The sequence below is a fragment of the Ailuropoda melanoleuca genome, chromosome 20 (genome assembly GCF_002007445.2).
Source record: "Ailuropoda melanoleuca isolate Jingjing chromosome 20, ASM200744v2, whole genome shotgun sequence".
Classification (NCBI taxonomy): Eukaryota; Metazoa; Chordata; class Mammalia; order Carnivora; family Ursidae; genus Ailuropoda; species Ailuropoda melanoleuca.
In genome coordinates this window covers 29,978,038-29,991,128 of record NC_048237.1, presented here as the reverse complement: position 1 = coordinate 29,991,128, position 13,091 = coordinate 29,978,038, and the positions used below count along the sequence as shown (strand labels likewise).

The following is a 13,091-nucleotide window of genomic DNA, read 5'->3' as shown; positions in this document are numbered from 1 at the left end:
CTGCACCATCCCTGAGAAAAAGCAGCCCCCTCCATAGTCCGGTGGCTCTGCCCTCGGCCTAATGCTCATTATCCCCTGTGCAGCAAGACGAGTTTGCTGCTTTGTGGACTTCAGAAGTAAGGGGAAGAGATGAGCTTGGTTTAATGCCTGCTGACTCATAAGACACCAGGGCCCTGGCCTGCCTCTGATGCAATGCGTGCCCTTGAATTGGGGACAATTTCCGTCTCCCCCCCAAGCAGAGAGAGGTTGCTAAGGAAGGCCAGCTAAAGCATCAGAGACTGAGACCTAAGAACCCCGTCTCCACCACCAGGGAGGGTGTGAAAGAAGAAGGAGCAGGTACATCCCTGCTAGGGGTTAGCTACCCTTTTAGCTCCTCTACAGGCAAGCAAGCTGCTGAAAAGCATTAGAGCTGCTGCTGATTCTTATCAGACCAGAATGACATCAAGCACAGCCAGCCTTAACGAAAGGCTGCTCATCCTATGTTAGGCATTAGCTGGATGCAAAAGTGACTCAAAAGCTTTCCACTCCTCAAGCAGTGTGCAATCCAGAGGGATGTAAACAAAGAAATAAAGGGCAAGGTTAAATGAAATAAAGGCCAAATTGGACGAACGTGACATCATATAGGCATGCAGAAGAAAAACTGTCTTGGCTGTGTCTTGGGAGATCAAGGAAGGCTCCACGCGGAAGGAAGCATCTGAAGGCTATAGGAAGAATTTCCAGGGCAGAGAATCTGGGAATGATATTCCCAGCTGTGGGAATGGTAAGAGCAATGATAACCTAGGGCTTATTCAGAGCTTGGAAGTATAGTTTGGAAACTAAAGATGGAGAGGTTTTATTTTATTTTGTTTTATTTTATATTTTGCTCTTTTGTTGTCATTGTTGTTAATTCCATGCTCAGGAATTTGCACTTTATTCTATACACAGTGAAGAAAGCAATGAAGATTTTATAAGGTAATCTGTGTTCTAGAAATGTATCTGCAATTTACAGACTCAATCAATAATTAACGAGCTCCCTTTCACCCCCGTTGTATGCCCAGCATTTTGCCAGGCACCACCAGGCCAAAAAGGAAACCTGAACTCCCTACTTTAAGAGGCTGTAATCCATTAAAGAGATAATGCACAGACCCAGAACCAGAAAGAAAGCTGGGGGAGAGCACCATAGAAGCAAAAGGACTGCAGGAACTCGGTGACGGAAAGCAGACCAGGAGAGGCTTACTGGAAGCAGTGATCTGGCACTGAGCCACAAACAACATTTAGTATTGGAATTGCAGAGAGAAGGGAGAAGTACCCTCTGGGATTGAGCAGGAGAAAGGTGGGACCAAAGCAGAATGAATAAAGGTGGTTTGGGTGGTGGGCTTGGGGTCCTGAGGATATCGGCCTGGGTTTGGAAACTAGAGCATGGAAACAGAAGTCCTACATGACAAGTACTGCAGACAGGACCACCCATGTCCAAGCCATGTCCTTTCCCCAAACCAATGTAGAAATAAGGCTACATAAGAAGACCCATTTCATTCATTCTTTCCAATACAATCAAACCTAGAGATGAAACCAGACAACTGCAGACTGTAACCCGATGTTAAACTACACTTCTGTTCCTTTAGGAAACCGCACAAGTTCATCAGCCTAAAGGTTCTCAAACATTCTTGAAGCTGATGTCCCGAAGTGCTAGGTCAGTGGAGACATGCGGAGACATGATGGTACAAAATCACAGCCTGAAGTAAAAACCCAGCACACAGCAGGCAGATCCCGTACGGATGCCACAAACTGAATCCTAACATCCAGTGGCACCGTCAAAAAATAATCGCCTATGTAGGGGGCAGTGTGGCATGTGGGAAAGCCCGAAGGTTGAATCCTGGCAACACCAGTCACTGTGTGACCTAATTGCTTTGAGCTTCAATTTCCTCATCTGTAAAAAAGAGAATAATAGCACCTGCCTCATGGTTCTGACATGAAGATGAAATGAGGTAACGCAGGCAAAGCGCCTCGCATGATGCGTAAGCCCTGAGTAAGCGCCGTTCCTCTTCGTTCCCTCCCACTGGTCCCGAATTCTAAAGCCAGATACAGAGAGTCAGTGTGAATTGGAAACTAACAAAGGGATATGATGCTGATGAGGCTTGAAGGTTCAGACCCCATTAAAAGTCTCTGGGGCACTGGCAATGTCCAGCTTCTGACGCGGCTCTAAGATTTGTATCTGCTCAGTTGTCACAGCTCGATCAATGCTGCCTCATCGCACTTAGCATTGAATGTGGAGACAGGATCGGTAACAGAATGCTGGAGAGAGGCCCGCACCGTCGCCCCGCAACCCTGCCTCCTGCCCTCAGCTCAGGCAGAATGGACGCCAAGAAGAGGTGACTAAGGGTACTGAAGCAGTTTCTAGAGGAGTAGCTCACGTAGGAGGAACAGGGCCAGAGAAGGCAAAAGAAACGTTCTCCTAAGATTCAGAAAAAGAAAGTCCTCAACATAGAGCTCAGCTTGACTGTCAGGAAGCCAGGACAAGTTAATAATCCAACTTGACAGGCAGCCAAAAGACGGGATAGCTCATCTAAAGTGTGGGTGTTATGCCTCCCAGAAGACAAAAATGCACAAACAACGGCAGGTAAGATATGACTCAAGCTACTTAGCAGGAGTCAGACTGAGAATTTATTGATCACTAGGTCTCTTGGATCCCTATGGGACACTTTCCCTCTGTCCCTTCTCTTCATTCCTACAGCCCTTGCCCTAATTCAGCCCCATATTACCTCCTGCCAGCTCAGGGACACCTGATTTTCTAAATATGCAACGCTCATTGAGTTCCTCATTGCTCATCAAGTAAAATCTAGATTTCCTAAACTGACATTCAAAGCCTCCATCCAATGACCTTCATCTTAAAAAGCCAGCTCCCTTTAGGGTCCTTATGCTTCAGGCAAACCAAAATAGACACATGCAAAGCTCCGTATTTTTCCTTCTTGGTGTCTTTGCTTCAGCCAGTGTTTCTGGGCGATTCTCTCAGACCCTTTGTACTCGCTTCCCCGGGGCTGCCAGAACAAATTACCACAGACTGGGTGGCTTAAAACAACAGAAATTTCTTTTCACACGGTTCTGGAAGTCACAAGTCCAAAACGAAGTTGTTGGCAGGGTTGGTTCTTCCAGGAGGCTCTGAGGGAGGGTCTGTTCAGTGCCTCGTTCCTGGCTTTTGATGCCTGCCTGCATCCTTGGCGTTTCTGGGGTTTGGGCTGTCAGTCTCTGCCTCCATCTTCACAGGGCCTTCTCTCCAGGATACTGTACTTCCCATCTCCCTCTGCCTTTCTTTTATAAGGACACCTCTCACTGGATTTAAGGCCCACCCTAAATCTGGGATGATCTCATTTCGAACTCCTTAATTACATCTGCAATCATCCTTTTCCAAATAAGGTCACATTCAAGGGTTTGGGGAGGTCATGTCTTTTGGAGGGGCCACAAGTCAGCCCCCTACACCCTTCAAGACTTTGCTGTCTATCCCTGCCCCTTCTGTGTGGTGTGCCCTGATGTCTCCCCACAGGAAGGGCTCTCTCCCCCATAAACTGCTGGGACACCGAGCAGAACTCTGCTTGGGATACTGTGTGTCTGCACACAGGGCTTGTCTTTGAGGGAGTTGCCTAACTCCCTCAGCTCCCTCATCTTTGAAACCGAGATGATAATTACATCTACTTACACCCTTGTTTTGATTTTTTAAAAAAAGAGGTTTTAAGGAGCTTAAAGAGTAACTGGACAGAGGAAGTCATCGGTGAGTGTGTTTATTATCACCGTCCTCATTGCTGTTGCCGCTGTCACCATCTCCACCATGTTTAGGTTGCTTAACGGCTGGCATCTCTGTGTCTGTGATGGGATCTAAGGAGTAACTCGCACAGAGTAATGGATGAGTGAACATGTTGGGGGGCGGGGAATGACAGATAAGTTGTCTTGAGAAAAAATGGTCGGGCCGCCTGAGTGGCTCCGTTGGTTGAGTGACCGACTCTTGATTTCCTCTCAGGTCGTGATCTCGGGGTCCTGGGAGGGAGCCCCGTGCGGGCTCCGTGCACTCAGCGGGGAGTCTGCTCGAGGATTCTCTCTCTCCCTCTGCTCCTCCTCCCACTCACGGTCTCTCTCTCCATCTCAAATAAAGAAATACATCTGAAAAAAGAAAAAAGAAATAAAACAGTCAACGCAGAGACACATCAGGAAATGCTCTGAAGGGGGTGGGTCCCCTGCCCAAGCCCCTGTCTGCAGGGGTATCTTCCACAAAGGCGGAGAGTCTCTCCTGTCACTCCTGAGACCTTTCTGCCCACAGTTACTACCTCTGACTTAAAGAAGCACCACTTGGAGATTTGCCACTCAGTGGCCCCCCTGAGTAACAGCGTATCCAAAGGAGAATTCATTTTCAGAAGGAACATCGTTTGCAGATTTGTCATCATGGTAATTACATTTTATTATTCCCATTATACCTCTTAGCGTTAACTTGACTCTGAAATAGAAAGAAAAAAGGGGTGGGGGAGGGGCTGACTCCTGGTTTAAGGGAAGAGTGACTCAGTGGCCCTAGGGAGCCTTCTCTCAGGAACTGGGTGGGTGTGCTGACTCACCTCAGCCTCCAGCCCGTCCCCAAAGGTTGCTTCCCTCGAGGGCCTCTCAGGAGCCGTGGAAGCCTTCCTCCTCTGTGGAAGCCTTCAGTGACACTGCCTGTTCTTCTCTACTGCACATAATCCCACGGGCTACTCTGTACAGTTGCTCTGGATGGAGGGTTCTGTCTTTCGTTTTAGAATACTCTGAAGGTTTCCAGAAGATTTTCACTATTAGGAATGAGGGCTAAAAGGCACTCCCACCTGGCTGCAGATAATGTCCTAGCGACCCCACCACCACTGACGGGCTCTGTACTCAGGGCTCTACTGGTCATCTTGTGTAATCCTTGCCACAACTCTAGGGTCAGCTCCATGTCACAAGGGAGAAAGTTAAGGCCTACAGATATTAAGTAACCTGCCGAAAGTCACAAGCCTTGGGGGTGATTACACAAAGATTCAAACGGAGTTCTAACTCTCAGATTCAGGCTCTTCACACACTGTATCCACTGCCTCCTAATACACGTCTGCACAATAGGAAAGGCAGATCTTTCTCTCTCCACAACTGCAAAAAGGAGGCCCACTCGATATCGAAGTACTGAGCGAAAACAACAGTCTTCTTGCATCTCCCAGGTTAGAAACATTGAGGCCAACCAGGCGCAGATGGGCAAACAGCTGCAACCTCGGAACTGTCCTTGATTTTACATAATAAATGTAAACGTGTTTCAAGTTTCCTGAGAATGTTTATCAGAATTAAGATTTTAAATGTTAATTCTCGGGGCGGAGAAGAAGCATTGGAGAGTCATCCCTAACTTGACTCTAATTATACAGAACGCAAGTGCACGCACGTACAAGGATTCACATTTTCAGGAGGTGTGTACAAAGTTCAGTTCAGTGAGAAGAGGAAGCTGAAACCCTTATATGTACTTTCCTGAGCAGATGCCCTAAAACCCAAGCTGCCGTGCACGGCAGGGACCAGACTGCCCTGGGTGCATTCTGTTTGAGAAATGGTCACGCTCCTCTCTCCTGCCCAGAATCGGGGCTGACGGACACAGTTCCATTTTCACGTAACAGCTGCCAAAGCTGTGCCCATGAATAACACTTCTTATTTATACTATGCTTTAAAAAATAATGTGTCCTTTATTGTAGAAACTCTCTGATGGTAGATGTCCATCCAGAAAGAAAATAATCAGGATTAGTCCAAAAGAGAAAAAGGAGCTTGTGAAATTTTAATTCTTGGCTTTAATTTTACATGAGATTGAGCCATTTTCCTGGGAAAAGGAAAATACAGCGAGTCTTCTTGACATTCAGTGTACAGCCCCACCTGAGAAGGACTGCAGTAACCCTGGGGAGCAAGCACGGGGACGTTACGGTTCAAGATTCTCTGGGGACCAAGACTGGTGAGCCACGGCTACAGGGACTAAGAAGGTCATTGTGACAATGCTTCACACCTTCTTGACTGAGCCATGACAGAGGCTCCTTCCCAGAGGCTGACATTTAGGCTCCATTGCCAATGAGAAGGAAAGGATGAGTTATTGTGGGATATTTTTATTTCAAGTGATGACTGAAAGGACAAAAATTCATTAAGTTTTTTTTTTTTAAAGATTTTATTTATTTATTTGACAGAGAGAGACAGCCAGCGAGAGAGGGAACACAAGCAGGGGGAGTGGGAGAGGAAGAAGCAGGCTCACAGCGGAGGAGCCTGATGTGGGGCTCCATCCCATAACGCCGGGATCACGCCCTGAGCCGAAGGCAGACGCCCAACCGCTGTGACACCCAGGCGCCCCAAAAATTCATTAAGTTTTGATCCAGAAAAGACCTTCAAGCAGTTCTCAAATCCACTTTCCTATTCTTGTGTATAAAAAAATCCCTGTCAGGAAACTTGCAGTTCACTATAGAGATTAATTGCAAGGAATGTCCACGACTGCTAAGACAAAAAGAAGGCTGCATTGAGCAAAATGGCCACAGATTAGAAATGTTCTCTCCTCACGTGGCCTCAAGAAACCTAATCACATTTACGAAAATGCTTGCATTACAGATTTTTCCCAGGCAGCGAAATTGCCCCTCACATATGACGCCCATCAAGGTGGTTGGGGTGTGGATTACTCTACAAGCACTCTCGGTTGGTTTAGCCACGGTAAATTGAATCTCTTTGTATAAATATGGACAAATGTATTTGCGTTGATTGGTACAGTGACTAATCTCTTTTGAGTAACCCCTAGTCTTCTGCCACAGAGAAATATCCACCTTTTATTTTAACATGTAGGGGATGTGTGGACCCCTTTGTAATCTGACTCTGAAACCTGTTTGTGCCCCAAACCGAAGATATTTATGGAGAGAAAAGAGCGCCCCCTAGTGAAACATGTTTCCCAATATTCCCTCAACCCTGAAGCTCCATCTCTTTTTTTTTCCTTCCAGAGACTGACTATCTGGCCCCACCCTGACCATTGCATTTTAGAGGCCTAGGCCCAGTGCTCTGGGTTGTTTGAGAGCTGCGAAAAATTTGTTGGCTCCAAAATGTTCTTAAATTCCAAAACTGAATTAGTAAATTTGATTAAATGTCTACAAAATGGGACATATCAACTGGTCACAAGCAACTCAACTCTTAGTGATTTATAAATTACATTTAATGTGGGGTATGGGTTTATTTCAATGTTTTCTATGATGAAGGACAGGGCCTATTAAAATAAGAGGTAAAGGCCTATTTTCCAAAGAATTGACCTCTCTTAAACACTCTTCATAACTATTGGCATGGGCCATCTAAATCTTAACATTACTCTCTTAAAGACATTAAAAACAATACTTTATACATGCAAAATGCTTGCTAAAAGTTTACCCATACTCCCATTTAATCTTCACAACAGTAATTAAGAAAGGATAGATTAAAATTTTTGGATAAGATTATTTTGTTTTCCTTTTTCTTCTTTTTCTGCCAAAGTACAAAATATTGCAAAATCTGAAGAAAAAAATCAGAATCAAAACAGATTAACAAACACAGTTCAAGTGAAAACAAACTACTAATTTGAAATGGCATGTGTAGACTTCGATGTGGGAAAATACATAGCATGTGGCTCGAGAATCAAATACTCTGAATAGAGGCGGTGTTACCTCGGACAAGTTTCTTAACTTCTCTGTGCCTCAGTATCCTCTACTGTAAAATGGGGATAAAAGAGTACTTACCTCACAGGGTTGTTGTGATGTTTAAATGAGTTCACGTCTGAAACACTTAGAACAGTGCTTGGCACAAATTAAGAGTTCAGTGAATGCTAGCATTTAATTATTATCCAATCAAACCATATCAATCTTTGATTCTCAGAAATACAACAATTTAAGACGTTGGACCAATTAACTCTCAACAAAACAACTGAAAACATTCACCCAGTCACCCCTCTTTTATTCTGAAACTTTATTTGGAAATAATTTCAAACCTAGAAAAAGTTACAAAAATAAAAGTAGTACCAGGACCCCTCATGTACCCCTTGCCCAAATGTGCTTATTGTTAACATTTTATTCATTTGCCTTACCATGGCACTGCAGATCACCACAAATCTGTGTCCCTACCTCTTACTTATTATTTATGATGTATTCCTTTTCCATCTCTTTTTTTCATTTTCTATTTCTGAGTAATAAATTACCACAGCTTGGTGGCTTGAAACAATGCCATTTATAAGTTCACAGTTGTATACATCAGAAGTCTGGGCATAGCTTGACTGGGTTCTCTGGTCAGGGTTTCCAAGGCTGAAATGACAGTATTGATCAGGTTGACTTCCTTTCAGGGATTCCTTTCTTTGTTGTTGGCCAAATTCAGTTCCTTACAGCTATACGAGGAGATCTCCATTTCCTCGGTGGCTGTGAACCGTGGGCCACGCTCAGCAAATACAGGTCACCCACCTTCATTGCAACATGGCTCCAATCATCTCCAGAGCCAGCAGTGGAGAATTTCCTTCATGGTAAATCCTTTTCATACTTTGAATCTCCCACAGGAGGAAGAAAAACCCAGTTTATTTTAAAATCTCACCTGATTAGGTCAGGCTCACCGAGGATAATCTACCGTTCTTGAAGTTGACTGATTTGGGACCTTAATTAGATTTGCAAAATCCCTTCATGGTAGCACCTCAATTAGTGTTTGAGTAACTGGGAGAAACTGTGTATGCATCAGGGGCGTGGGAATTTGTGGAGTCATCTCAGAATTCTGCCTACCACATATGATGAGACCGTTTATGATTCTTTGTATTAGTTGGCTAGGGCTGTCACAGCAAAATAGCACAGACTGAGTGGCTTAAACAACAAATTTATTTTCTCACAGTTCTGGAGGCTGAACACCCAACATCGACGTGTCAGCAGGTTTGGTTTCCTGAGGCCTCTCTCCTCAGGGTGTAGATAGCTGTCTTCTCACTGTGTCCTTGCATGGCCTTTTTCTCTGTGCACATGCATCCCTGGTGTTTCTCTCTCCTATAAGGACACCAGTCATACTGGATTAGAGCTTTGACATATGAATTTGAGGGAGAACCCATTTCAGACCTAAGAGTCTAATAACAAAACCAAGAGCTAGTATTTCAGCTACCGGCCAGGTACTGTGCTAAACATTTCTTGTAGGCAGAATTGTAACAAAATTACATGTCATTATAAACCATTATATAAAAGTCAGCTTTATCAAAACATTTCCTATGTTCTTGATTAGAAATTCTATAAGATTCCTATTGTGATCTGATTGTGAGAGCCATCTGTCTCTACCATGATGTGTTTCCCATGCTCCATTTTTTAAAAAGATTTTATTTATTTCAGAGAGTGAGACAGAGAGAGAGAAAGAGAGAGCACGAGCTGGGGGAGGGGCAGAAGAAGAAGCAGACTCCCTGCTGAGCAGGGAGCCCAAGGAAGGTCCTTGGCTTAATCCACTGAGATACCCAGGCACCCCCCCCCCTCCCCGGCCATGCTCCATTTTGAGGGCAGTTTCATTCACCAAGGAAGTTTTATGGATCATCGATGAGCTTGGTACAGAGACACAAAAATGAGTAATCAAAATTCCTGCTCTCAGATAGTATAGTCTAACAGGAAAGACATTTTATGTGTCTCCATGTACATTTTGAAATATCTTACATAGAAAGTGTCAATTATATTTATAGAACCATCTGCACATTTAAGTTCTTAGGAAAGCTGAGGCATTGAAAATTAAAATAATGACTTCAAGAAAGAGGCAACTGAATATTTGGTTTTTGTATTATCTGCTTGAGCTGCCTCAAACTGCAGCAGCACATTCCATTGTACGGAGCTATATATATATTATATATATTATAATATAATATATATATTATATATATAATATATATAATTTTAATTCCAGTATGGTTAACATACAGTGTTATATTAGTTTCAGACTGTATGTAGTTTTAGCCTGAATTCTCTGGGATTGGAGAAATAACACCTGGGATGTGAAGGTGAGAAGCACTCATCACGTGAAAGTACTACACCTGACTGGGTAAGGGTGCTTCAAATTCCACTCGCTGTGCTCAGGAGACAGAAAAGAGAGAAAAATCCCTTAAAAAGGGGGCTGAGGATATCCTTCATTTCCTCATCGTCCAACGCATTCACTTTTTATGCTGCTGACACCGAGACCTCCGTCCTGGAGGCAAAGGCAGCACTCGCAGGTACTGAAGGAAAGCTCCAGATTCGCGGGCTAAGCGGCTTCTCAGTTGCGGTGGAGCGCGGTGATTGCACCCTGGAGAGGGGTCCCTTCCCTCGGTCTCCTTGCACGCGCGCCACTCTCCCCGTCTTCCTAACGGCTGAGTTCCACGTCCGCTCCCGGCTCTTCCCTCCGTCTGCGCGGTGTGCAGGACCGTGGGCCGCGCGGAGGCGCAGGCCGAGGCCGGGAACCCGCGCTGCCCCTGCCCCGCTGCATCTCGCCCCCACCGCAGGCTCGGGCCCGACCCCCCCGCCCCGCACAGCCGCGTGCGCTCGCCGGGCTGATAAATGGCTCGTGTGCCACGTGTGCTCAGTCGGGCTCGGCTTGTAGCTCGACTTGCCTGGGCGCTTGGCCCTTCTCGGCCCTTCTAAAAGTGGCGCCTCCACCCATGGAGGAGGAGCAGACCTACCTGGAGCTCTATCTGGACCAGTGTGTCGCCCAGGTGAGCCCGGAAGCCGCCGCCACTGTCCCCGGGGGCCAACGCGCCCTATTGCCGAGCGCGCCCAGACCTGAGCCCTGGGGGCTTTGCCTTCATTATCTCGTACGGAACTCCTAGACCGTCAGAGGTGGCCTTGATGGTCCTCGTCTTTAAGTTGAAAAGTAGAAGCTTCGAAGCTTCCAGAGGGGAAATAACTCGCCACGGTTGCCAACCAGAAGTGGAACCTGGTGTTGGGTGACTCCGGAGCCATGGTTAGATGGTCTGGTCCGGTCCCAGTTAGAAAGATGCAGACAAGGAGAGTTCGCTTCTGTGTCTCTTGTAGGGCCCTCTGCTTCCAAACGGTCTCTGCTTTGCTAGGGCGAACGTAGGCGGACTACCCCGCGCAGCGTTGGTCTTGCACTTTCAAGGGGTGGCAGCCTTCGGTGCTAAGAACAGGCCTCAAAAAATAGTCTCTAAGGACAGGTGTGCGTGTGTGTGTGGGGGGGGTGTCGCAACATTTGAATTGGAGACACCTGTGGCTTCTTTCAGTTCGCGATTCTTAAGGGTGTCTTTTTTTTTTATTTAAAAAATCTTTAGAGTCAAGTATTGTAGAAAAAAGAGCAAAGAGTCCTCAAAAAGAAAAGTGCAACTTTCAGTGTGGGGGATTTTTAAAAAAAGACGATGATTAGCACCGAAGTCGAAATAGTGAAGCCTTATTACGTTTAACATAGCAAATGAAAGCCCATGCAGGAAAAGATGATGGTTCTGTAAAAACAGTTTAACAAAAATTTTCTGCGGATAGAAGGCCAAAGATGCAGCGAATATGCTGGAAGTACATCCTGTAAGGTGCGTTCCTGCGATAAACTTCCATTGCCGTAAAACATCCCTCTTCGATATCTTGCTGCCATTGCCTTAGATTCCTTGTGCAAGTTGAGTTTCCTTGGGGGAGCGCTTTCTCCCTGCTAAAATGCCATGATGGGGAGAAGGAGGGGTGACAGGGATTGTTGCAGATAGGAGTGCTTTAGTGTAAATTGGCTGATGAGATCCTTTCCAGCCAGTACAGGAGAGGCCCATGAGACAATGGAGAGGAAATCTGGCCATTTTCCCCACCTCATTTTTCTTTCTTGCTTTCTTTCCCATCTCCCCCTCTCCCTCATTTTTTCTTTTCTTTTTTCTTTTCTTTTCTTTTCTTTTTTCTTTTCTTAAGATTTTATTTATTTATTTCACAGAGACAGCCAGAGAGAGAGGGAACACAAGCAGGGGGAGTGGGAGAGAGGAATAAGCAGGCACCTAGGGGAGGAGCCTGATGTGCGGCTCGATCCCGGAACGCTGGGATCACGCCCTGAGCCCAAGGCGGACGCTTAACGACTGCGCCACCCAGGCGCCCCTCTTCTTTTCTTTTCTTTCTCCCTCAGCCTCCCTCCCCCTCTCTTTCTTTCTTTCTTTCTTTCTTTTTTTTTTTTTAAGATTTTATTTTTTTGCCACATAGCCAGCGAGAGAGGGAACACAAGCAGGGGGAGTGGGAGAGGAAGAAGCAGGCTCCCAGTGGTGGAGCACGATGTGGGGCTCCATCAGAGGACCCTGGGATCAGGCCCCGAGCCGAAGGCAGATGCTTAATGACTGAGCCAATCAGGTGCCCTGCACCTCACTTTTCTTAAAGCTGATCTGTGAGGTGGGGGTAAGGGGGGAGAATTACATAATTCAAAATGAAACACAGTCCAAAATCTTATCTCAAGAGAATGACTGCATTCTTCTAAAGAAGTGTTTTCTTTGAACAGTTAGTCACCCCTGCCATCTGCTGGACTTGGAGTAACAAAACACTTGAGTAGAACCTAGCCAGACATTTTATGTTAGCTTGAGGTAGCTTCGTCATGAAGATCCAGCACGAGGCGTTCAGGAATGTTCTGTTGTCAGAAGTCAGATCTTCTAAGGGATGAGGTTATCCTGTGAGCAGTGCTCAAAATCTGGAATCTAGGTCTACAACTTGGGCAAAGCAGGTGGTAATATATGTATCGAGGTAATCGATTTTTTTCCATAAAAAAGCCTGTGAATTTTACATGAGCTGCTTCCCTCAGTTGATTGTATTGGAGGTTGAGCGCCTTCCCCAGACTGAAAATACAATATATTGATTTAAACTATTCTTACCTTTTAAATTTCAATAACTGTTTTCCTATTGTAAATTCACAAAACTAGAATAGTTGCTCATATCTCCTTTGACTAGAAGGAATAACCTTTGGTCTTTTATGGAGTTTTGATTAGCACTCAAGATCTATCTTAAGCTTCTTTCACTTGTCTCTATAAAATATGAGTTTAAGACTAAGAAATAGGGGTGCCTGGGTGGCTCAGTTGGTTAAAGCATCTGCCTTCGGCTCAGGTCATGGTCTTGGGGTCCTGGGATCAAGCCCTGAGTGGGGGTCCCTCAGCGATAGAGCCTTTTTCTCCTTCT

At 45.5% G+C, this 13,091-nt stretch overlaps 1 protein-coding gene across 1 annotated transcript in view; it reads left to right on the top strand.

Annotated features, from left to right (window-relative positions):
• Positions 1-6,618: 6,618 nt before the first annotated feature.
• TBPL2 (TATA-box binding protein like 2) overlaps positions 6,619-13,091 on the top strand; it is a 29,627-nt gene continuing 23,154 nt past the window's right edge. Inside the window, exons 1-2 of the mRNA XM_034648688.1 lie at positions 6,619-6,684; positions 10,379-10,669. Of these exons, the coding sequence (XP_034504579.1) occupies positions 6,619-6,684; positions 10,379-10,669 (357 nt within the window). The remainder of the gene's footprint in view (positions 6,685-10,378; positions 10,670-13,091) is intronic.